The 27,189-nt window shown below is 37.5% G+C and overlaps 1 protein-coding gene across 2 annotated transcripts; it reads right to left on the bottom strand.

The window, feature by feature from the left end:
* LOC117291242 (nuclear receptor subfamily 1 group D member 2-like) lies at positions 1 to 26,927 on the bottom strand. Of its 2 annotated transcripts, none has more exons than XM_033772861.1 (7): positions 26,668 to 26,927; positions 8,323 to 8,433; positions 4,933 to 5,077; positions 4,261 to 4,472; positions 3,411 to 3,662; positions 2,574 to 2,715; positions 1 to 2,013 (listed from the first exon to the last, which is right to left on the bottom strand). In XM_033772861.1, exons 2-7 carry the CDS (start codon positions 8,425 to 8,427, stop codon positions 1,814 to 1,816), a joined length of 1,056 nt encoding a protein of 351 aa, XP_033628752.1. In that variant the 5' UTR covers positions 8,428 to 8,433; positions 26,668 to 26,927; the 3' UTR covers positions 1 to 1,813. The 2 variants fall into 2 exon arrangements, with proteins under 2 accessions (XP_033628752.1, XP_033628751.1); XM_033772860.1 differs by lacking the exon at positions 26,668 to 26,927 and adding an exon at positions 21,834 to 22,217.
* Positions 26,928 to 27,189: the final 262 nt, after the last annotated feature.

The raw sequence follows: 27,189 nt of genomic DNA, 5'->3' as shown, positions 1-27,189 counted from the left end.
TTTACCAATGCCTACCAAGTCATGGCAGGCATTACACTATTATCAATGCCTACTATGCCATGGCAGGCATAACACAAGTACCAATGCCTACCAAACCCTGGTAGGCATAACACTTTTACCAATGCCTACCAAGAGATGGCAGGCATTACACTATTATCAATGCCTACTATGCCATGGCAGGCATAACACAAGTACCAATGCCTACCAAACCATGGCAGGCATAACACTTTTACCAATGCCTACCAAACCCTGGTAGGCATAACACTTTTACCAATGCCTACCAAGAGATGGCAGGCATTACACTATTATCAATGCCTACTATGCCATGGCAGGCATAACACAAGTACCAATGCCTACCAAACCATGGCAGGCTTTACACTATTATCAATGCCTACCAAACCCTGGTAGGCATAACACAAGTACCAATGCCTACCAAACCATGGCAGGCTTTACACTATTATCAATGCCTACTATGCCATGGCAGGCATAACACAAGTACCAATGCCTACCAAACCCTGGTAGGCATAACACAAGTACCAATGCCTACCAAACCCTGGTAGGCATAACACTACTTTTTGTGCAGTACAGACATTGCGTGCTTCTTCCACAGAAATTACGTAAATGAACTGAGGCTGGAAGAAAAAATTAGCCAGGTTCCTTTCTTCAAATATTTATCAAATCACAGTTGTATGATTAGGAAACCAACTACAAAGATGGCTGCGCTGTACAAAAATGTTGTTTATTTTGAAGGGCCTTATAAAAGATTATAGCTTGCAGACATGAAAGAAATTCTTCTTTGCAAGAAACTTGTAGCCAACAAGAGCAATTCACATTGCACAACAATTTTGCAACAAGCTCAAATCCCACGTAGGATTGGGTGAATTTGTGTCTGCAAATATTTCATCAGACACTTAGCCTTTTATTTTTATGTCACCCAAATTTTTTGGGAAAATACTCATTCTCAAACCTTTGTTTTGTCTACATGAAACATATATTGAATGGAATACCAGATGATATTCGTTTGAAAGAATTCAGATGAGTAATTAATTCTCTGAAACTGATGACACCAAAACTATCAGAAGATGATTGACAGACAAACCTACTGAGACGTTTGCTTAAAATCTAACATTACTATCCTTTGTTTAATTTAGAAACTTTTAAGTCGACACTTGCAAATATTCTCCGGTTTGTGTTTTTAAATTTTTGGTTGTTAGGGCAAGGGATTTCAACTTTTAATTTTATTTTAAACACCCTTTATTTATTTGAGACTGAAGAGGACAATATTGGCTCAACCAATCGTGCATTGTTGGACAATCAACAGTTTGTTAACATTTGATTGCCGACCACTGATATGAGTTTCATTCTTCCCAATCAACTATACTCTGCACATCAGACGGACATCCCCCCCCAAAAAAACCAAAAAACAAACAATGGGTACCAAGCTGAGGGTCTATTTCATATGAACTGCTAATCAAGCACAAAACAATTGCTGAGCAAAAAGAACAGATGTTTAGAAAAAAATGCTCATCAGTTAAAAATGCTATGAAATGCACATAACTTTGACTGGCGGCCGAATAATTTGTGCTAAGCAATTGTTGAGCAACTTTTTGTGGTTTGCATCTCTATGAAAACGGCCTAGTTCTTCAATGCATCGTATCCCAATAAAACTGGAAAGGGAAGATTGCTAACGAAAACAACATTAATCGCAGAAAATATCTCTTGTTTTGTTTACTGAATTCTCTCGATTGATAGATAAACATCCCAGGGCTCGCTTTATCCCTCCCCCCCCCCTGTATGGATCAGTGATGGTTCCTCAACTTCTAGCATCCATGACATTGATCATTCTGTCAGAGTTAGTGACGCTAAACTGACGTATGTCTGATAGTTTCATCATAAGACGAGGGAAGACCAGCCGGTCGTTTGGATGATTGAGAAGAATCTGTGACTGGAGAGCTTGAACAATCTGAAGCTGTAATGTCTCGATTTGATCAGGTATTAGTAGGCCTGGCCGATCTGTCCAAAGAGAGGAATAGAAACAGGAATGAGTGGAATGTTGTCTAGATATCAATGCCGGCTTAGAGAGGGCAAATGAATGACAAAGACCTGCCCTAAAAATAATAATTATTGCCTGTTCAACAGTAAACAAACAATTAGATAATTACACAGAAAAAGATTTAAAAAGTACACTAGTGAAAATAAGCGAAAAAGAAATCAAAGCCTTGACAAAAAAGGTGCATGATCACCATAAAACAGTATAAAAACAACAACAATGAAACTTAGATATAATAAAGCATTTACAAAGTTCACAATAAAATTTAAACCAGAAAAAACCAACAGATACAAAACTCACTGCACATAACAATGATAGGAATTAAAGTGCCGTCTTATCCTCATTGACGAAAATAAGTTTAAAAATCACAATTGATTTATAACAGTAATGCAACAATAATGCCAGGCACATGGAAAACAGTAAACAGGAAAATATGCTAGCAGACATGGTAAGACCAGAACTCCCACACAAAGTGGAAAATAAAAAGATTGAAAGAAAGAAGTAAGAAAGAAAGAACACACACCTGCCGATAATAGGATGACAGCAGTAAATAACGCAACCTCGCAGTTGGTTAGCTCCAGTTGCTTGAATTTCAGTCCGAACTCAATGACATCCTGGATGATTTCGATCAGCGGTGTTATCTTGGTCCCGTCATGGCTAAGTTCCTGCTCAGGAAGGAAAGAAGAAAAATCAAGACGTCAATAATCATCTACTCGGGACGAGATGCGGGGAAAGAACTTAGTAAGGAAGGAAGTGGGGAGGTAGGGGTTGCTTAAAGACGCCTCATCTGCTGCGATCCTCTGTATGTTCTCTTCTTGAATTTAAAGCTCAAACAATTCTACTTCTCCCATGAAAGGTTAATTCATCCTACTTATAAACAAAAGGCTTTCCTTAAGTTGTTTACAGTGGGATTGGATAAACAGGGGAAAAACATCACTTTATTGACCCTTTGTAGAAATAATGTTTTACTTGCTGGACAAATATATTAAATGAACTGACTGTCTCTCAAAATAAACACAAATCTTTTGTCAAAGGAAAGTGAAAGTGACTTGGAGAAGTCAAAACAATAATACAAAGAATACAAGTGAAAGCTAGACATGCATCTTGTCCAGTATCTTGTCAGCAAAGTGTTTTTATGCTCCACTAACAACACAAAACAAATATGTTACACTTAGTAATTGTTCACCTTTTTTTGAAGGTTTTCAATTGTGGTCTGGAGGAAAAACCACTAGAACAAAAATTATGGTCAGGTGATATTTTTTTAAAGAGATTTTCTGAAACAATAAAAATGCAAATTACTTCACTTTAGAAGTAGTTTGTTTCTTTCAATTAAATATGATCTAAAAAAAAAAGTGCATACCTTGTGGTATTCTATTAGTGCGCACATTCCATCCTTAACCGAGATGACCTGAGCTAGACGGACCAATAAAACCTCCAGCGATCCGCCCTTGAGTAGCATGATCTGGTCATCTTTATCCAGGTTCAAGAAGCCTGGAATCATCTTGGCAAAGCCGATGATGCGAGTGATTGACGGAGTGAAGTTGTTGGTCACGAGGTCAGTAATAAGTTTGGTCTGACTCTGGGTGTTTGTTGCAATGCTATTTCTGTTAATCTGGAGGTAACAACATAAAACAAAATGGTAAAGAATTAATCAATTTTAGAATGTTGTTGATAGGTGCTGTTCTTCAAAGAGCAATTGATGAGTCAATTCTGAAGTTAAATTATTATTATTATTTTTTTTACTCTGTATACTATGTATACTAAGAATCAACTGCTCCATCTTCATTTGAGTCTCCTCTGCGGGTTGATGATGTGTACACCTGAGGGCGACTTGGGCGGGGGGACGGCAATCGGCAACTATAGTATATTTGCAGTATAACCATGTGGTTAAATCTCTCTTTTAAATATGTGCAGTTCCGAAAGTTGATATTATATTAACTAGAAATCACCTTCACCCACTTGTGAGAGTGAGATCAGTTGGCCAACAGTAAAGGCTTGTAAAATAGGAATGAACAACAGAGGGCAGCATTCGCCTCTACATAACACACATTGACATCAAGAATTTTATAGACAATTTCTTTTCATAGGTGCAATATAACAATCCAAAAGTATATCTTGACAGATGTCATTCACTCTTTCAGCAAGGGAACAGGGAAAAAAGGTCACTCTTTCATCAAAAAGAAAAAGAAAAGAACAAAAGAGTCCCTTACGATAGATGGAAAGTACTCGCTCCATCCGTTGAATGTAAAGCAATCCCATAGCGTTTTCTTCTGGGCTTCATGTATACTAAGAATCAACTGCTCCATCTTCATTTGAGTCTCCTCTGGGTTGATGATGTATTCACCTGAAGGTGACTTGGGCGGGGACGGGATTGGCATACCCTGAGGTTTGCATTTCTTAGGGCATCGTCCGAGACGTACAGCTGAGGAAAGACAATTCGGAGGAAGAGAAAGGGACAAATAAAATAAAAGAACTCTTTGGTATTTGTACTTTATGCAACATGATTTTGTGTTAGTAAGTAATTAATATTTTTTATCAATTTTTTTTTTATCAATTGTTTTTGTTTATCCATTATTTTTTGTTTCCATTAATTTGTTTTTATCCATTGTTTGTAAATAATCCATACATTTTTGTGAGATGTTAAGCAAGGTTTTGTTAGAGAATTTTGTTTGCTGCTTCCTCTTCAAGTAGGTCATCAATTTGAATAATTGAATAACCCAGCCTCTGTTATCTGTTTTACTATCTGCAAGTGTTTTTCAATCCAGGGTATAGGGTCATGAATCTGCTCTACCCTGACCCCGGCCACAGCTAATCGTACACTATCTACTGGACTGCTTGGACGATCAAGGGCCATTGGGAGAAAGAGAAGAATGCTCTCTTACCATCCTTGGACATGCCAACGTGGAGGCACTTCTTGAGTCGACAGTACTGGCAGCGATTCCTGTTAATCCTCATGATGAGGCATTCGTCTCCCTTGGTACAGACGCGATACTTGACGTTCTGCTGAATGCTGCGACGGAAGAAGCCCTTGGGTTCAAGAGAGACAGAGAAATGGTGATAGCGTCAGACAGGTGGAGTTGTCATCAGAAGAAAGAGGGTCTTAGAGGAGGAGGAGTTTTTTAAGATTCAAGAGAGGAAAAGGATGGGACCGATAATCAAATCTTATGGGACTAAATCCATGAATCGTACTCTTGATCTTTAAGAAGTTGTTAAGGAAATTATAAGCTGGAAACCAAATGAAGACACTATCATGACTAAGGTTTGATTCGATGGGAGATAATGATGAGACAGACAAATCTAGTTCTAGTTGACTGATGCAGGGGACGGAAATCACTGGAGAAAATGGCAATGAGTTAAGTTTTATTTCATTGGCGTCAGAAATCTTGAACTAAGCGGAAGTTTAATCCGAGTATTGGATAAAGAAAACCAATAGAGAGCAGAAGACACATAATTTGTAGCTTTTTCTTGTTTTTAAAGTAAAATTAACTGTATAAACAATCTTAACAGTTTCAAAGAAGAAAAAAAATAGAAAAAAAAATAAAAGAAAATATCAATACAAAAAAAAATCTTTAAAAAACAACAACGTTTAAACAAAGAAATGCAGTCATAGTTTTGTTTGTATATTTGCTAACTAACACACCATAAGATTAACACTTATTTGCCGATAAAGGAGCTGGATTATTGATTTATGTTACTAGAGAACATAAATTTTACAAAAAAGAGTATAATAATAATATAATTCACAATCCGTTTTCTTCTTCACCTTTTTCTGTACCTTTTCAGCAAACACTATATCAATGATTCATTAAAAAAAAAGGTGAACAAAATAATGGTGTAAAAAATATTTCAAAGTCGTGCTTGTTTACGTGAACCTCAGGTTTGACAAGAAATAAATAATAATTAATAAGTTTATCATTACAGCGCTACCAGTCGTTCTGGCTACACAACTCAAACATCAATCATGTGATATTTTGATTACACAGTGCCCCCCTTTACATAAATAAAATGTCAGGTTAAACAGAGTTCATGCTCTACTTGCATATCAAAACCAGTGGACGTGCACGCACGACAATATTAAAGGTAGCATGCGCACACAATTTAGAAGTGACTCTTAACACGTACATTTAATACAAAAGCTAAACTTGGAAAATGTAAATTGTTACAGAATTTCTCTTTTTAAGATAGGTTGTTCATAAAATACAAAAATTGAGTTTAATCCTTACTTTTTGTAAGTAAATTTAGTCCCCAAATCCAATCAACTGTTTTGGTTCACACTAGACATGATAAATGGCCCACAAACTATATTTGCAAATTCAAAAAAAAGGACAACCATCCTTAGGATATTGGGAGATCCAAAAACTTTCACTTAAGCCTATCAGAATTCCCTTGACAATTTGTACTAAAACCACGTCTACATGTACATCAATTCCAAATTAGTGGAGCAATTGGAACTGCATTAAAATTTGATTTTGTGAAGTCAACATTGAAATGAACATGTCTCCCATCAGAATGTCCCTGTCAGTTTCTGACATTCAAGACATGCTTTGTACATCTGTATTTTCTTCTCTCTTCTGTACTGTGCAGCTGTGAAGTAATGAAGCACTTTGTTCCTAATTGTTATTAGAAGACATTATGGATGATCAAGTCATCCATTCTCTGACGAATTGCTACAGGAAATCCTCGGATAATCGTTGTTTTGTTTGGGGACGGGGTTACCGAGCAACAGGCTTATTACTGACTAGACATCAATGATGTGAAATTAGAAAAAACTTATATTGTCCTACATTAGTGACGTCCTTTCCGAGAACTGTGCCCTTTTACGGACGCCCTTTTGCCATTGTGTTAAGTGGCCGTGGCGCCCGCCGTAATCATGCTAATTTATCAAATGCTTGGGAGCGTATTCTGCATTAGACCATCAGCAATGTGGTTAGGGGCCTAGCTGAAACTTCTTCTAACTTTGTCACATGAGCCACTTATCAAGAGATTGGTTTCAATATTCAGTGTCTCCGGAGGAAGGGCCCAAACTAAGGATCGATTTTAGGGAGTGACATTTAAACGCAATCCTGAATAATAAATGGCGTTCAACCATAATCTTAAAAACTACTTGAATGACAAAGTGACCTTTGTTCAACAGTGTAAACTCAAGATTAAAGTGTAACAATGACCCACAACAGAAACAGCTTGTCTTTCTAGAACTCTTTACACAATATCTTGTTTTGTAAATCAGCTAAATTGTGTATTGGCTGACTGGATGCAAATCATTGTCCTGAAAAACGTTGAATTCAATAATTTGATTCGTTGAATGCAACAGTTACTTTTGCTGACAATTGTTGCATTAAATTTGACCTTCCCCCCCCCCACTATCCCCAGCCCCACCCCCAGTCCTGACAACCCTTCTGCAATAAAGCACTTTCCTATAATTTCTGTCACTTCTGACCTCTTCCATTGCACTTTTCAGGAGCGTGTACCATTGTCATCCTGCTCAAGTCTTAGACACACAGTAAGGTTGTAATGATTAACACTAAGACAACATATCCTGTGAATACTAAAGCTAATAAAGTGACACAGATTCATTGATGTCTCTGTCGCTCGCTCAAAAAAAAAAAACCCAGTAGAATACGGGTCGATATAATTGCATTAAGATAACCATTAGAAGAAGTGGAATTCAACTTGAAGCCTTGCATTTCTCTTCTTCTTAAATAATTGATGTTGCCATTGAAAGTGCAAGCCTCAAACGAGTTCAAAACTTTGGACACAATGAGGGCATGATTTAATTTTCTTCACAAGTCAATAATCTCATATCTAGAACCCAAGAGAATCCAAACAGTTCAAAACCATATAAGACTTGCTCAGGCTATAGGCTTCGCAGTTGGAAACAAATTTTACAAAACAACAAAAGAAGTGTGAGATTTATACTGGTTAAACACTGCCTAATTATAAAGATGTTGTATGAGCAGCAAGGACCACTTAACCATTAGTGGGAAGACCCAGTTTTACAATCAACTACAAACCTGGGATGACAGGGAGGCACCATGGCCTCTGTTGCCCTTAGTTTTGGCCTTGGTGCCTTCACAAGTTACCCATAGACTTTAAACACTTTAACAAAGGAAGTGTCCTTTGCAGAATGAAAATGGCCTCTCAACGCTGAATTCCTGGCCTGTAGCTATGCAGAACCGAATCTATCAGAATCAAGCAAGACTGTTGGATTTGGATTGTCTAAGGTCAGAATATCTAAAAGACAAATGATTTTTTGTTTTAAATCCACTCCTTACCTTGCAACCCTCGCAGGCGTGAACGCCGTAGTGAAACCCTGATGCTTTGTCTCCACATACTCGGCACAAGACGGCATAGCCGTAGCCCCCAGTCATTACACTCATTTTGCCCTGCAAATTAGCCAGAAAGATAAATAAAATATAGGTCAATCAATCAATCAAACAAGTTAAGCAGTTTAAATAACACACAATTTGTCTCAGTAGATATCCAAATGTTATGGACAAATTAACATACAGGGAGTGGCTGGAAGATTAGAGGATTCAACCAATCGGATCAACTCCTCCTCTACAACCCCTAAAATGTTTATCACAAATCTTACAAGATTATCCCAGTCTCCTATAAGATTATCTCACTCTCCAACATGTTTACACTTGATCTGCAAGACAAACTGCACTAATCTTCAAGACTCATGTATTCTATCTATGCATTTGTTTTTTTCAGACATAACCTGGTTTTCAAAACTTACACTGACAGTGCACACCAATCTGGACACCAAGACGCCAAATTGTTGGTTTCACATCTAAGAGTTTAAACTGATTGACTTTGACTGTGGTGGGGAGCCGATCTAGAACATTTCGGCAGAAAATGAGAAAGGGAAAAAAAGCTCCCACAAATTCCAGGGTAACTCTAGGTTAACAGGACACAAAAACAGCATCAGATTCTGACTTCCGCGAAACAATTGAGTTAAGAGCGTTTATACGGTCCGGATATACACATTTTTCTATCGAAAGCTCCACGAGCCTTCCCCATACAAGCGGTGTCATGTTAGGACGCTGCCTTCTTGACCTCCATGTGAAAGGGGGGGGGGGGGTTATATCGCTTTCTCTTTCACAACAAATGGATTTGGTCTCTTTTGATTTATAACACGCACTTTGTGAACCACGGTGCCACTTTGGAGGGACTGCAAATACTGCATAGGATTATTTTCATTCAAACAACGTAAATTACAGTTGAAATTTTACTTTATCCTCCTATATATTTTCTTTAGATTAACAACAAGATTCTTACTGAAATATTTCCATCTCCAGGGGGGGGGGGATTAAAATTGAATCTGCCAAATTTCTTAAAGGGCCAGGGCCTTTTACTTGGCTTTGTATTTATTTGGAAGACTTTTTTGTGTGACTTTTGGTAACCCATCCTACAGACTCTCATGTTTATTTTTCATTGAGTATAAATATCATTTTCATTTTTAATGCAAAATAAAATAACAATTTATATTCTTCAAGTCAACTTTATTAGCAAGAATTTAATGAACATGTTACTAGCAAATTTTGAAACAGATGGAACACATACTGTAAAGACTGGTAAAATGTTCTCCTCATAACCTTCTAGTTTAGATGATTGGATTATCAAAACAGTGTCGTCATCAGAAGCAATTCAAGCAAGTTGTGTGACACAGAGGTTGATCATCATGCCATGGTCATCCCAGGGACAGCAGTGGTCATCAAAGGACCGCAAAACCTTGGATATTATAATTCTACCCATGTCACTCTAGTGTCACTTTGCCTCAACGTGTGGGCCATCCAGAGCCAGTGACCTGACCCACAATTGATCCACCTGGTTCCGATACACACAACGGAGATTACACCTCAAGGGTCCATGCCCTATATACCAATGTAGGTCAGGTTTTTATAAGGTACACACTTCTCTAGATGCCAGGGAAAGAAATTATGATCAACCTACGCTGTGCTCTGAACGTGGGTTTTTAACGGGGAGTCTGTTGTTGGCTTGAGGCTTTCGGATGATACGGGTTAGTCCATATGTAAACTTGTATGTCAGCTGCTGCAGGAAATACTAGGTATTATTCAAGTCCGTTGTACGAAACCAAACTGAGTTCACAAATGAAACTGACGACTCTTTACTTTGCCCAGTTAAAGATGCTGTCTGAATTAGAAACAGAAATGTTATTGTCTGCATCATAAACATACAGAAATATAGGCACATATGAATTGAAAATTAATTTACAATTTAAAGGCAATAGTTTATCAACAATTCTTTCTCCAAATTGAACCAAAGCAAACGAGACTTGACAAAAAAGAAACAGGACCACAAATCAACTAATTGATCTGCTTAGCAGAAACCTTTTCTCACCTGGAACATACTCGTGGGAAAAAGTCATGAAAAATCAATTGTTGGTAAGCAAAATTTTGTTGTACTTAATTACGCTTAGGCAGCTCTATAAAATTGGGCCCAGATGACTCTTTAGAAAATGTGCAATGTCCAACCTTACCTTTATAAAACTGGCCTCCAATGTTTTCATCTTAGTTTCTGTTTTGACAAGTTCGTAATATTGTTGTGTCTGAGAAAACAGTTTACAAAAATTGTTGCCATTTTAGGGGCATCTTATGGAATAAATGGGTCACATATGAATAGATTAAATGTACCGTAAGCTTATATTAAATATGAAATAAAGCAATTCAGCAATTTGCACGAGCTCCAATGTTATTCCATCCCTATCAGCAGTATCCAAACATGACCTAAATTAGTAATCTAAACAAAATACATTAAGTCCATGTCTGAAGCTTTGGTTTTGTTTGAATGTATTTAAAATCCCCTGGAAGCCCTATAAGACAAAGCAAAGTAAAATGAAATCCACACATCCGCCATCTCTCAAAGTTCAAGCTTAAACGAGTGCACACATCAAGGCAGGGTAAATAGTGTAATAAATAATAATAAAATTTCCCTGACACACAGTGCTATAAATAAATTAAACTCAAGCCCCTGTGCCAGCCCTGAAACATGGCCCACTTCACAGAAACCGAGATCCTGTGATCACTGACGACGTTTGGCCTACTTATTTTTTTTCCCCTTCTTTTTTCTTTTCTCTTCTCCCGATGTGGGCAGAGTTCTCGGCTGAAATTAGCACAGCATGTGCTTACGTAGGAGGGAGGCTCGGGCAGTCTGGATACAAGGCTAAGCATATTTCTAGGAATAGCTTCAATCTGGGTCACAGACAAAGGGCTATGGAGGAGGATCATTATTGATTTGGAATTACATTTGTTTTTTTTTCAAGGGTGGTGGAAAAGATGAAAGGATTGTGGATTGTGGTATAAGATATGGCAAAAGGGTTGGAAGGTTAGGGCTGTATTTGTTTTTGTAATGGATATGCAAGAATGGAGTGTCAGTCATTTGAATCAGGTGTTTCTGTGGCGCTAAAAAAAGACAAACCAATGCAACGATTCTTCTTCACAACTAACAAAATGCCAAGATCAGGGAGTTTTCAACCTTCAATTAAGGGTTGCCATCAGTTTTATGTTTCCCTGCAAATGATAATTAGTTACTTTTCGGCCATAAATTTATCCTTTTTTTTTCTTTTTTTCTTCTTCATTTTCTGGAGGTTTCCAGAATGCAGGAATTCTGTAAAGTTCAGAGCCATTAAAAAAAAGTATGAACTTTTCTTTGATTTTGATCCAGTAGGAAACAATACTTTTTAGAAAATTTTTTAATAGATAAGTCCAGATTTTGATTGAAACCATTAACTATACCCGTAACTATTTGTATAGTACACTGTAAATACAGCAAATCATTGAAAGTTGATAAGTGAGACAGTCATCTTACTCTTTGTTTGAAACTTCTCCCCAATTCCCTTACGCTTTTCTGTTTGAACATGGGGATTTTATGGTCAGCCACCCCAAGGGTTTAGGCTTACCTTTCAGGCGGCCCAGTTCCAATGATCAGGCTGCTCAGACAAGAAATTCAACGTGACGTGACGGAGGGATGAAATGGAAATAGGGAACATTTGGGTTCTGACTACCATGAGAGCATAATCCATTTTCCAAGGCTTTGGTTTGAAATAATGGAAGGTGGGGGGGGGGGGGAATGAGGGCAAAGACGTGACATGAATTACCAATGAAAGATTTATAGCCAGGTCGTTGACAGGCAGGCATGTGGGATTATGATTCTTGTAGGGTTGGGTTACAGCGAGAAGGTTGTTGGTGTTGGCTGTTGGTAAGGAGTGTGACATCATTCCTATGGTTGTACATGTAGGACGAGGACGAGGTGAGCCGGGTAGACCCCAGTGACTAGCTGGTAGATCCTGGTAGACCCTGGTCGCTTTTATTGATAAACTGTTTGACCTGATTTGGTTAATGGTCTTGGATCAGCGCTAATCCAAAGCTCTGATCCCTTGGGATACGAGCAGGACTGACTGATGGTACCAAGCTCTGTATGCGGACACATTATTGCGATACAATTCATTGGGCTTGTGGTACTTGGGATGTGAACATCTAGTCTTTTACAGACTGGAGAAAATGCGGGGAAAAGGAAGCTGAAGGTAACTAGATAGAGCTAGTCTAAGGGGGAATTAAACACTGCTTAAGGGTGTAAAATTACACATCCTAACAACTGTTATAACGAAAAAGTTATCAGAATGAGTTGAAACAACTGTATCAATATTATGGTGGTGTTACTCACACTAAGCAATAATCATCCTTTGAAAATAATGGCAACTTTGAAAATCTCTTAACTACAGCCATGAAATCCCAACTCTAAGCGATCAACTTACCCCTTACTCTCCACAGACCACAGCGAAGAAGCAACAACACAAAAGACGCAACTCACAACTTCCCTGACAAAGCAGCCAATGACAATCAAATTGCACGCACGGAGAGACCTCAGTATGGTGAGGGGGAGGGGGAAACTTAAATGCCAGACCAACCACTGATGTTCGACCGTGTACCAACAGATGGGTCTACATAGAAATCACAGGTCCAAGTTCCCGCTGGTGCTTACTTATTACAGCGCTGCACAGGATGAAGCAATTGACAAGCTTTATGAACTGCCGCACGTATACACACCGCCTGTGACTTTGAAAATCATGGCACCACGCTGTTGCACTTAGAACTAGGTGACTGTTGGCTAACCTGAATACGAGTTGACCTCTATCGTATGTAAGGCAGTCCTGAAACGTAGTTGACCTTTGAGCCAGCAATAGTGGACTGCGTCTAAAACTGAAACTCGGAATGAGTCCTGGCATTACACCAAATGTATTTCACCTCCGGGTGACCTCCTGAGTTTGGCACACTAACCTTAATTTCAACCCCCTATATAGATATTGACTGCTGTCCTTCAGAACCATGTCTGTGAACCTTATCGCATAAGTCTGCTTTTTGGGGTTCAATTATTGTAGACATTCAGTAATCACTTGAGAATGAAATTTAAACATTGCGTCACGTCAAACAAGTAAACAAGTTTGGGTACCTGGTACTACTGGTAAGGTGGGCCAAAGGGGGTAGAAGCTGGGAATCTGTAGGCTAACAAAACTCAGACGAGAGGGGCTTGTCGAAACTGTTGTTGTAGTTGTGACCACACTTCAAGATTATTTTACATATCAAGTTATAAACCACAAGGGAAACTGTCTCGGGCAGATTATTTTACCAGCAAACAAACATGAATTGGTCAGATTGGCTACAATGACATGCACAAATATTTTCTATAATATAAACCAGTTGTTTTTGTTTGTAATTACCCCCATCCCCCCCCCCCCACAAACAATGGCAAAAATACTTATTTAAAAGAAAAAGTCACGTTCCTAAAACACTGAACTCCTCAGTTTATTTCAACCTCACTAAAAAAAAAACTGTATGGACTTTTGTAGCAATAATTTACTTATCAGATGCATATTAATAAAACCAATAATTAACCAGTGATGAATATTTATAGGTCACTCCAAACATTAACAATGGGGGGGGGGTGTCAGGACAAACAAGAAACAAAGAGACGGTGGAGTGTGCTCATCTTGTTTAGTCTTCAAATGAGAAATGTTCTGCCCGAATAGACCACATCAAGCATGTCAAATGAGTCATGCCAGAACACTGACTTATTTGAGCTACTGTTAAATAGTTAAAAGACTCTCAGACCAAATTAGAGCTAAATGGGGTTTCATCATTGGAGGATTGTATAAGATTATTGGGCCATCTCAATCCATGCTCAATCAATCAAAAGGTTGTGGTTTACTGTACTTTAATCGTGTACTTAAGCTGTAATGGTTTCCAATTTGAATTACATTACAAGTCCCACTTATTCGACTGAGTCTTTTTTTTATTTACTTTAATTCACTGAGTCATATCTAGTTCAAGAAAAGACAATAAAAATGTGTTCAAGAAAAGACAATAAAAATGTTTTATATTGATGTTTATTTTCAATGAGTATCACCCTTTGAAAACCCAAGTGTTTTTGTCTTCAAATTGACCGTACTTTTTACAACGCTTTCAAAGGATAATTTCCTTGCCTGATAATTACAATTTTTATCTTTTTTTGTCCGTGTGTTAAATATCGTGAAACAATGTCCAAATAAATCATAAATAAAAAGAAAAAACAGGTTGGTTTGCTTGTTTTGCTTGTTTTGCTACACACAAATTTGGTTCAACTTCACGCATTTTCACAACCTGGTCTAAAAAAAGTAACTCCATCAAAAAGGGTGGGTGGGTAGGTTGACCTTCCTTGGCATTATTGATGAGCCATGTGACATTCAAACTGGATTCTGCAAGCCTATTTATCAAATATTGCTCATAAAGTATTTACAGTACTTCCCTCTTCTTTTTAAAAATTTTCTCAACCAAACCATTTTTTCTCGTAAAATGTTTCTCCACCAAAACACAACCAGCAATTTCTTCTTTTCAAAGAAAAGAAAGAAACATTTTCTAGTTATTAGGCAATCTACATTGTCAAATATACTAAATGCAGAAGATTTATAACTCTGCCGTAGAATATTTTTGTATTCTTCACCCTTGAAACCCAGATACAACTGAAATGGCAGAACATCTAACTAATCAGCCCTTGTCAGAATTTATCCATCCAAAATCCACCACCAAATAAAATCAACTGCAATATTTATCAAATTCTATTCAGAATAGCCAAAGAACGTGATTTCCCCCAAACATTCCAATTGTCAGCTCTAATTTCCCCAGGCCTTCTGGTCACACCAACAATCCTGGAGCTGTCCCACGGTGGGGGAAAAACCAATAATATTGGTAAGTAATCGCATCAAAGTGTTGACAACATACCCGGTTCGGTTTAAGAAGACATAAAAAAACATCCAAGAAAGGGCGCTGCTTTAACAGAGGTCTATAAATAGCCATAACAACGAGGGCCTTGCCATAGTTTAAGAAGACCGGAGAAAGAAAAAAATGAGGGCATAACAACTCCTTGAGTTTATCTTGGCCTAGATTGCCTCTGACCCAGTTTTCTATCCATCCACCTCGCTGTGACCTACATAAGTTGCCACAAGAGTAGCTGACAGCTCTTGCGGATGCTAGTTTATCGTACCCCCATGACGCCCAGGGTAACGTTAGCAGAGAGAGGGAGGGAGAGACTCTCTTCAATGGGTGATCTCCAGCAGCTTAGATCTAAATTCTGATCATGTAGGCTGGCCCCCAACAAATATGCATCATTCCCTGGATTTACTCATGTGGATGAGAGATTGTGGCTGGCCTATTATTTAATAAAGTGCACGTTGCTCATGTGTGTGTGTACATGCTAGTGTTCGTTATTCGGTCAGGGCTAGGGTCTTTTCCCCTTTTTTTTTTCATTAACCGCTTTTTTTTCCTTTTGGGTGGAGGGAGTAGACAAGCAGGCGGGGGTGATTATTAACGTGACCTGATTTAACGACCTGATTCTCGGCCTACATCTTCACGGTTGGAATTCATAATGATGCAGCAAAACCCCACGGCTATTTCCCGATTTATATTGTTTTAAGCGCTGACAGGGATCAATCGAACAGTACTGCCCAAATACAATGTAACAAGAAAAATGTGTTTAAGTTGACGTTGGAAACTGAAAAACAATGATTTGGGGGATTTTTAGGCTTGTCCAACACACATTCTCCCTGACAATTTCTTAAATGAACGCAATGGAACTCTCGGGAGAAACTTATTAGAAGTTTAACTGAAGCTGCCCCCTCCCCTGTACTTTTGTTGATGGCTATTTTATACTATTTGTAAAACAAAAACTGCTTTAATTAGCCTTGTTTCAGTTTTGGATATGAGAGTCAATCTTTGTTATTGTTTCAATAATTCACATATTTTCCTTCCTCTTTCAATTCCAAGGAAACATCATGTAAACCTCTCAATCAAAACTTTACTTGACACACCTACAAAAATGTATAAAACAACTAATAAATTAAGAGACTTGCACAAGTCTGTTTTTCCTCCTGCTACTTAATATTCAAGGAAACTGTCAATATCCCAATATGAAATGGCAATTTCCTTTTAACATTTGATTAAAGAGTAGTCAAGAACACACGCCCCGCACCCTTGGCCCGCTATACAATCAAGATCAAACCCGTGTTTATAATTAACCTCTTTTCTCGCTCTCCGTTCGTTCCTAAAAACAACACCTAAATTGTTGCTAACTTAGCGTGGTATTTCGGAGACAAGCTGACTGCACGTTTGTTTAGACAGTTCATAGAATGAGGTCATAATAGGGATTGTTAAAGCCTACGGTGTAATGACACGTGTGTGTTGTGGAGACATGCCACACAGTATTGCAGAGCATTACCAGGAGAGACTTGAGTGTGCTTTTCTTGTTTGTGTTTAACCATGGAGGAAGGGTTTAACACATGACACTGGTTGTGTGGCGGGTTGAATGTTTGAAGATCTATGATATCAATTTTGCACATTGGGTTATAGTCCAGTTTAAGCGCCCCCATTCCTCAGGCAAAAAGCTCTTAAAGGTTAAACCAAAGGACTTCGATTAGTATTTTTTGCTGTAAACTTCATATCAAAAGAACATTTGAGTCTTCTACACAGACCCATATAAGAGGGAAAAAACATCCCAGCAAAGTAGCATTTATAGTCTTTGAATATATTGTTTTTACACCTGTCATTGAAACCAATCAATTATGTGTCTGTAAACAACAACAAAGAGGTCGTATATTGCCCTACATGCACTGTACTTATTAAGCCATCACAAACCCACTCCCTTAGAGACTGGGCCGAGAGATGGTGCACGAATAATGCGTGGTAAAGACCATAATTTATGATGTGCGCAAACCCAGCTGTTTCTATGCGTGTTGATTTCATGGCCGAATAATTATGTAGAGGTCGAGGACACATATAAAGGTCAAGGTGTAACCCTCACGACTCTATCATATTTACCTTTTAAATTGAACTGTTCTTATTTGAGGATACTTAAAGTTTTTGTATTATGTGTTTTAGGGTATTTGACACAAAACAGAATTGAAAGATATTTGGTAACAATGCAAGTCCACATTTTAACATAAATTTTGATAAAATCTTAAAGATATTACATCTTGAAGAATTAATATTCATTTTAAAAATACAAATGACCATCTGACTTGACCCGTCATAAGTTTACTGGTCAGATGCGGATAAAAGCCCTATATCTTTCTCAGAATATCTTAGTTAAAGAAATTATATCGGCAGCTTTAAAATACACTTAAAAATTATCAATTTTGAGGTCTGTAGTGTTAATAACTAAAGTCTGTTACTGTTTCAAGAAACACAGAGCCATATGTTCGGATGTAAGAAGGTCCATGCACCCCCCCCCCCCCCCCCCATATCCTCCCCACACCCCCTCCATATATATCTCATTAAATAGAAGTTAACCTATATTCGCTGAAAGCCAAGGTCGAAACTAAGCCGGCCTGGCGCCAGCAAGACCGTCATGATGAAGCCAGCAGGAATCCAAACCCTGTCACTGTTAACTCGGTCAAATATTTTGACCGAGTTTAAATGCTATGCTGGTCCCCTTAGGTGGAAAATCGATTTTTAATGAAGGGGAAAAAAGAGAAACAAAACAGAAACCTTGGTGTACACTGTAATTACTTATAAATTAAACCATAATTTTCATAAAAATCAATCGTTTGATTTCTAGAAGTGAATAAAATGTAGGCCTACATGACTGCAAGATTAACATAATGTAAAACTACTATCACAAAGAGCTAAGATGTATTTTGAATCTGAATTGCTAAGTATGATGTCACAATCAAACCACTATTTGGCAGTAATGACAACTCATCTTTGCAGATGAAACAAAGTCAGTTATTTTGAAACCAAGGCAAGAATATTTAAAACCCTATATACTTGTTTTTCTGCATCCATAATTAGGTTTAAATTGCAAGAAAAGAAGGTCAAACACACAGATACTTATTATGTTTAACTGCATAAAAAGATTACACAAAAGTAAACAACTGCAGAAATTCTTGCGTTTACGGTCAGAGCGTAAAGCACAGAACAATTATACAAAATGGAATTCCTCAAGGTTGTTCTTTATTTAAGTGAGAAATATTTGCAGACAGACCGAGCTTAATATCATAAAAAGATTATTTTTACACACATGTGTGTAAAAATAACCCCATTTAGACTCGCAATAATATCTGCTCCTAAACTGACTACGATTGTGTCAATTCCTGGGCTGATTTAACTGCCTTAAATTTGATCTCAACCTAAACTAGGGCTTCATCATCGGAATTATTTTCCCATTATCCTTTTATTTATTTAATTCAGCTGCGCATGGAACCATTTGTTTCAAACACAATACACAAAAACTTGGCGCTTCTCTGGAATTGGGGCAATCCTAGGGCTGTGATCCAATCTAGGGCTCCTAGAAACACTTCAAAGAGAAGGCAATGAATTTTGAACTTTTGTCTGCCTCGCTAGTCAAAAAGGGAACTGGGGCTTTCCAGAAATTCTTCGTAATTTAATATCACACTCAGAGCAGGGACGAAACTTCAATGTATTTCAAGTGACTTGGTTTTTGGCGAGGCAGGCTTTTCTGAAAGGAGGCATTAATTTCGTTGGATGCTTTTACTTTCTGGATCACTGACGCGTTTTCTAAAGATAAAACAAATATCAAAGAATAAAGTTTGCTCTTGTAAGTGGGGGAAAGGGAGAGAATTTAGGTTTGAGAAATAACCCAACAATTGATCTAGAATTGAGGCAGCACTTCCTAAAACAAACATTCATGCTTTTTATAAAAGAAGTATACAAAGATACTGTGGATTGTCATTTCCGTGACTATTTTCATTATTTTCATGCGTTTGCCAAAACAGGAAACAAAAACGATCATGTGGTTTTATTCGTTCTTCTTAGAATTCTATCGCGTGACTGGAGGGTTTTTACAACACTTTGTATATATTTTATGTAGGTCAATCGATCGACTTAATCTGATTTTTATTTCTGGGTCCTTTGCGACAAAGGGTTCCAGTTGTTCAACAGCAATTATTAAAAGAAATAATTTCCAGATGGAAGAATCCGTGGTATCAAAATCAATTTGTTGGAATCATTAGTTCAATTCATTTGGATTCTAATATTTTCCAAATCCACATTTGTGAGAAAGAGAAGAAAAAAAAAACAAGAAAAAAAACATTGAACCTCCTAAATATGTAATCCAAATCATACGAAGAAAAAAGAAAATAGCAGAAAGCTGTTTCTCATGATTTAACCTAAGTAATTTTGAGTTTCTACATTTAAAAAATTCTCTGAAACATGATCACAATGAGCTAAACATTTGTTTCTCTTTCTATACAAATCTTGTTTTCTTCAATAGAAATTGTTTAAACTCATTCCGATTTTAAAAACTGGCATTTCTTCATCACCTTCTTTACACCAGTATCTCCAGACCTACAGGTCACATTGCTAGCAGTTTTAAGGGTACATTAATGCCATTACCAGAAAGATATAATAATTTTTTAATAAAAATAAATAGTACTAGTTTGTTGACATGCAAGCCGGTCTTGGCTGACAATCATGACATGCGAACTCTATCGAATTGCAGGAGGCCTTATAGTTACGTGTACATGTACATGTACACCACCGTGTACTTATGTACATGTACACCACCAACAGCTCATGAAACTAGAACAACTTTGCAATTGGATACTAAGGAATCCAGGTTAATTTATGTCTAGTTACTGGTTCCTGGTTCATATCAAGAAACATGGGTTAGTTTGTATATCAGTCTGTGTTAAACCTCAAACACCAAACAAGAACGTGACACGATGGGTTTCCTCAGGAAACGCGTAAACAGAAAGTTTACAGAAAGGGAAAGAAAATCATTTCGAGTTTTGAGTGTGTTTGTTTTGTTTTAATTATTCGTTTTTTAAATTCATTTAATTTTTTGGGGTGGAGTAGTTTCGCCTTCACTCTTTGAGTCTTCAATAAAAAAAAAACCATAAAATCATGCAACTTTTACAAACTTAATAATAATAGATAATACCAGTATTTTGCTTACCGCAATCAAAATAAATAAATAAACAGATAATGGGGGAGTGGTCTTCAAATGCTATCCTTTGGCAGAATTGAGATCACATTCTACCCAAAGGATTGTTACTCGTTCAAATGGCATAATCAGTCATCTTTTCCAGTTGATTCTCAAACTTCTTCTCTGATTTTTCCGATCTTGTATATTGTCTTTTATGATTAGAAGAGCAAACTGATTAGAAGTTGAACTTTGGAGAACCAAGAAATTGCAAAAAATCCAATGCTAATCATTTGACAAACTAATAAAGTTACAATAATAATTACTTGGACACTTTCATTTCTACTCTTTACATGGATGTTGACTTATCAATTCATCGTTTCTGCACTTCAAAGCAGTTTCTGGTCCCAATTACAAATTGGAACCTCATCGATTAATCATTCAGGCTCAGATTTTGTCTTAAGTTTTGGAAATAAACTTAAAATGTTTAACATTAAGCTACTGGTTTTGTTAGTTGGTGATCAATGATAAGGCATGACATGTATACATTTTTGGCTTTTGAGGAACTGTTAAATAAAAAACATCGCCTTTATAAAGTGTAAATCCAAAATATCAAAATATTTCCAACAGTTCTTGTAAACTTTTCTGAGAAGTTGCACAAGGGAAAGAGAGCAGATACCAAGCACAGATGGGGAACATTAACAAAAGGCAACAGTATCTTCTATGTTATTTGTTCAATCAAAACAAACTTTCATTAATTACAAATGTTTCCGTTCTTGAGATGAAATATGAATCAAATGTCTAACGACAGGGTCCTGTGAAGCCAAATAAAGCAAGCTAGAACAAACATGAGAATACACAACGACTATTTACGATCAAATTCCACTGCACACACCTCAATTAAAACATTCCTTCACAAAAACTATAAAACTACAAATATTAAAATAAACACTTCAAAAGACACTCAACTCAAAGTGGGGAGAAAGTTACAACAGCCTAACATTATTAGCGATTTTAAAACACTCCTTAAAATAAATTCTTAAACAGTTTCACTTCGAAGCATTTTACGCAAATTTTCACCAAAAACTTAGCTAGTTTGAACAAAACCCATATAAAAAAGGAACTTCTTTTACATTTTGTCCGAGAAACAAGTACAATTTGCAAGACGTCAAACTTCAGAACAAACTTTTGAATTGTGGTCAAATCGTTAACTTTGGTAACCTGTCAGTCAACTTTTTAAAAACAAATATAAGCTTTAGACTACAGTTATTCAAACAAAAGACTCAATCCTAAAAAAAACTTTCAAAAAAGGAACTTTTTAACTTAAAAAAATAACAGTTGAGCTACTCACCAGTACGTATGTAAACAAAAAGTACTGTTTGAAACGGAATCAAAGCGTCTTGCAAGGCGGATCAATGGGACGAGAGATTTGAACTATCAACTATCACTGAAGCTTCCCCGTCCGTCACTGAACATCCATCCCCCTGAGCCGACAGAGCTTGACAACTCATGAAAACTAGGCAAATCTAGACCAAGAAGTCGCCAGAGAGAGAATTTCAGCGTACGCAGGTCGTCATCAGGAATCCACCAAGGCAACACACACAAAAAGGGGAAGGAAAAAAAAAAAGCCTAAGCAATAAAAACCGAGCCGGCAAGGGAATGAGTGAGACAGGTCTTGCGTTAATGGTGTCAAGCGCGCTGGGGATTGGCCTACATTTCCCCCCACGGCTCTTCCAGCACTGACCCAGTTTCGGGAGAGAAAACATTTCCAGTCTGTCTGCGCGTCAATCCGGCTGGAAACATGAGACGCTGTATATGTGTCACAGACGGAAAGAAGCCTGGCCTCCCAGACAACCCAATCCCTCCCTCGTGCATGTACAATGCCTGAATAACTTCCACTGCCAATTCAAAAACTCTGCCTGCCAGGCTATCAATGGGAGGGCTGGAAACAGCAGGGATAAATTTAGCTTTTATCGGCAACTGTGCCATATCACGTTTTGGTCCTGCCTACCCGATAATTTTTTTCTTCTTTCTCCCGATCCCGTTGGAGGTGTGAAAAGAACCTAGTTTTTGACAGATATGTAGGTTATACACAAACTATTTAATTCCCAAGCTCCAAGGACAATTTATGACAACGTTTTTCTAAACAAACTGTCCTGTTTATTTATGGCCCAATCCTAATGTGTTTTAAAGTGTTGTATAGTGATATGTTAGCCTATTAGAATACAAGAGAGGGCTCACTGATTACATTGCTCTAGATTCTCCTGCAGGTGACCATGCAGTCAGGGTCTCCTAATTTTTTGTTATGTATTTTTTTTTCCAGGTCAAATAAGCCTTGAAATCAATCCAGAAACATGACCACCAAACTGGAAAAAAAATATTTGATGAACTGGTAGTTGCCTGACCAGCAGGAACATGATAAGCTTACAAAAAATCATCACTCGTCAATTTAGAAAAAGAAGAGAAAAAAACTTGCATGAGTACAGTACTGATCACAATAGTATGGAATGAGGGTAATTGACATACAGAAAATTGGGACATCACGTTCTACACATGTGTCTCTTTAAAATATTTTCAGTGCAGCAAACTAAACATGTTTTTTTGATATTTTGAGGCAGACAGGGCAAGCAGGAGCTTGGATGGGCTTGAAATCTATTTCATTTACCGGTAAAGGGGCCTAAATATGTAGGTTGGGTTTAAAGAAAATGTTTAAGAGTAATGTTGTTGCCTATGTTTGTCTGTCTGCCTGTTCATAAGCAGGGTATCTGAACAATTTGTAAAGAATTGATTTCAATAAAACTTAATGGATAGCTTAAATGGTCCAACAATCAATAATGATAAGATATTGATGTTGATCAGAATCTCTTTGTGGACACAGGACTATTTTAAAAGTTTCTTTTCTTCAAGAGACGAGGGACAAGGCCAAGTATGAGAGCGCCACCTTGTGGGGCATTTCGAGCATTCAGCACAAGTCCCTTACTGCTCAGGGTGACGGACCCAGATTTTATGAGTGTTTTCAATTTTGCAAATTTAAACCATTCTGCTGCATGAACCCCAGTCTGGCAAAGTCATTTGGTATGAAGGTAGAGTGAGGCTCTGTAGTAGGCGGGAGCTGAAGGAGGGGGGGGGGGTAGTCAAGGAAAATACAGGGGTGTAGGGAGCTGTTGAGAAGCCTGGGCTCTAAGGGCAAATCCAGTTTTGTAATACATAAGCTTGGGTGATATCGATTTGTTTTATTCACGATATATCGCCGACAATATATCGCGATATTCGATATAATCGCGATTAATTAAATTTGACATCATCAGTCTTCAAACTCCAAGTGAAAGTTGTAGAAGAGACAGTCACAGCATAAGAGAGGTGTTCTAATGACCTATTCTTCTGGTTTTACTCCAAACCTATGGGGTGCAAGATGTCTCAGCTAGAAAATACATCGCGATATTGCGATATCACGATATATCGCGATATATCGCGATATATCGATATCTCGAATAAAACCAAATCAATCCGATATCGAAATCGTTTCCAAATTAGTATCAAGATATTCGATAATATCGTGGTATCGCCCAAGCTTTAGTAATACACTCATTTTCCTTATTATAGATTGTGAGGAAAAGTTTCTGTATCCTGCCACCACTTGTTCATCTTATTTGCTCAAATGAGACTTCTCCTTTTTGTAAAAATACCGACAGTTTTTCAATTGGGAAAATAAAACCAGTATTTCAAGTCTCTTGTCTCATGCTGAAATGGTGTTAAAGGTCATTCTGGGTTTTTAAAACACTTTCAGAGTGGAAGTTGAAACATGTGGTCAGTGGTTTTCCACAATAAATTGCCTGTTACATTCCACACCCCAGTCAACTTCAATGCCGCTTTGGTTTATTATTGATTTAAAATCTAGGAATTATGAACAACAAATTCCCTGAACAAAATATAAAAATCCATATATTTGAAATGTGTTATTTGATTATTTTGAATTAATACAAGTTTGTTTGGGAAAACACACTAGAAGAACGCAGGACTACACAGTACTTCAACTGTCCTTTTTATGACAAAGTAACTAGACTTTGAAAATGGCAAAGGCGCCCAACTGCTCAGCCTTGGGTGACTGTCTATGTTCACATAATTGAAAAAACAAAACTTATAATAAAAAAATGCACCTTTGATTCATTTCTATACTGAAAGTTCAGCAGTTGTAAGATACAGCACGGATCAACAAGCTTTTCCTACAAAAGAGAAACAGTCCAGACTTAAGTAAAAACTTCAACAAAAGCTCAACAGTAGGCCAATAACAAAAGTCAAACACAACTTCTGGCAACAACAAATAAAACACAATGGAAACATGATTCCTGTTGAGAAATAAGCACGCACATGTGTGATACAAAAATGCTTCCCTTTAAAAAAAAAAATGTGTTTTTGTTCAAATACACAGTCAAAACCTTCGCTGACAGGAAACCAACTTAGTCATCTGTGAACATGACAATCACTGATATTTCAACAAAAAAATTGTTCTTATGATTTAAAAAAAGAAAGCTAGTAATGTTTAAAGTTCCCTGAAATTGTGGTTTTGTCCTAACTGTTTTGAGAAAGCACTCGTCCAAAAAGACACAATTTAGTATAAGGGAATGCACTTTGCGCACATTGAGAGAAGAAAAGTACATAAAGGTGACTGTTCTAAACCAGTTTGTTGCTCAATGACCAATTTCAGACCAATTTGCTTCCGACTGAAAGCCTCAACATGGCTGACTTAGCTTTCACTGAAGCCAGAGAGGGTACTACTAAAGGCGCAATTCAAATGAGTATTTCTGTCCATACCTAGAGCAAAATATCAATCTATCGGACTACAAGAATGCAGGATTACAGGGTATAAAAGGCTTGGCGCGGCTTGCCTTTTGAAAACAAGGAAGCAACTTCAAGACCATCGGTAAATGAAGGTAATCAATATACAATTGCTCCGGGAATGGCTCAGGGTTTTCATGCTCAATGATGCACAGTTTAATCATGACAAATATGTGATGAAATCAACCACTCATTGTAGGACAAATGATTTCTATTGTTTTCCCTTTACCGACATATGTTTATCACAAAGATGGAGCTACTGAGTGTTGTTGGGGAAATCTGTGAGCAACTCAATATGGGCCTCGTTCCACCTGTTCCATCCAAGTTCTTATTTCATGTTTTGTAAACTACAATGTCTGAACTATTCTATTTCATGAGGAGCAGCCAAATGAAATAGAGAAGCAAAATTTCACCTCGTGGTTATTTCTCATGACAATGCACAAAATGAAATGGCTCACATGTGTACATCATTTTCATTTGAAAAATTGCCACAGTAAACACAAAATAGACACAGAAACTCGAACACCCCACACTCTGAAAATTCCAGGAAAAAACTTTTAACAATGAACAAATATGGACACCAACCTTCACACCACATTACCTCATTTCGACAAACAGGTGGGGACACCTATTTTTAAAACAACCCACAAATTCCTTTATCCTCAATACTGAATTTAATCCAATCAATCAATTTTAAAACAGTAGTTAGGACCTTCTACATTTAAAAGAAACATACAAATAAAAACCCTCAAAACATAGCCTCACACATACTTTGTTTGTTCCAAGGCAATGCACTTTGTGAGTAACAAACTGTCATCAAAGTTTTGAAGCAAAATGCCGAGACTCAAAACGCTGTGACCTCAACCCTTCTACATCAAAAGAGCCCACCTGCGTTTAACAACCATCTGGAGCAACTTGGCCGTATACGCAAAGAAGCAGTGTGCCGTTAAAAACGTTAATTTTGCACGAAAAGGTTGCTGGAAGTGTACACACAGAAAATGTACTCTAAAATAAAAAACATGATGCAAATATTTTCCATCTTTCAACTTTTTTTGGCAATCAATAGTTTTTCTAGTTTTTTAAGACAATTTTAAATCCACCTGTTCATTCTGAACAGAATATTAGCACATTGTTGGTTATAAGAATGTGCCAAGACAAAAAGCCTACTAACAAATTCCTATATCAATTGACCTCTAATTGTTTTAATCCAATTTCACAGGATAGAAAATGTACATCATAAAGTATGGTACCTTTTTCACAACAGTTTAACTGTGTAGGGGAACTGCACTTAAACTGCTTTTAATTTAAAGGAAACAACCATAAAAAACTCAGGTATAAGACCAGCTTACCTTCCAATAGATTGAACCTCCACAGCAGAAAAAAACGGCAAAGATCAAGCTGGATTGTTTCACACTTTGAAGTCACTAATCAATCTGACCCAATTAGAACCAGCTACATGTAGTCTCTCACACAACCACAGCGAGGTTCTCCCAAAATGGCAAGTGGGTTCAAGCACTTCCACCAACCAAACTGAGAGAGTTGACAGGGTTCCCTTCACTGATAAGAGTTGTAATTTTTGGGGGTTCTGTTGTTAAACCAGTGTCATGGACCTCCGATCTACAATGAACAAGTGCAAGTTGGTCTTTTCTTACAAGGTCATCGGCCTGCCTGATTGACCTATATAAACTGTGTGTTGAGCTTTTCCTGTTCTCGATCAATGCTTGTGCTAGTTTAAATAGGCCAGATTTGGGCCATCTATATTCAGGTTTATGTTTCTCCTCTAGGGGAAAATGCAGTTTACAAAACGGGTATTTATATTTGATGCAATTGTGTGCATATTGTGTTGTCGATTTAGCCTTTGAGAAAGACTC

This window comes from Asterias rubens, chromosome 6 (genome assembly GCF_902459465.1).
Source record: "Asterias rubens chromosome 6, eAstRub1.3, whole genome shotgun sequence".
Lineage (NCBI taxonomy): Eukaryota > Metazoa > Echinodermata > Asteroidea > Forcipulatida > Asteriidae > Asterias > Asterias rubens.
Note: the sequence above shows the minus strand (reverse complement) of the source record. Positions and strands in the feature narration are given on the sequence as shown.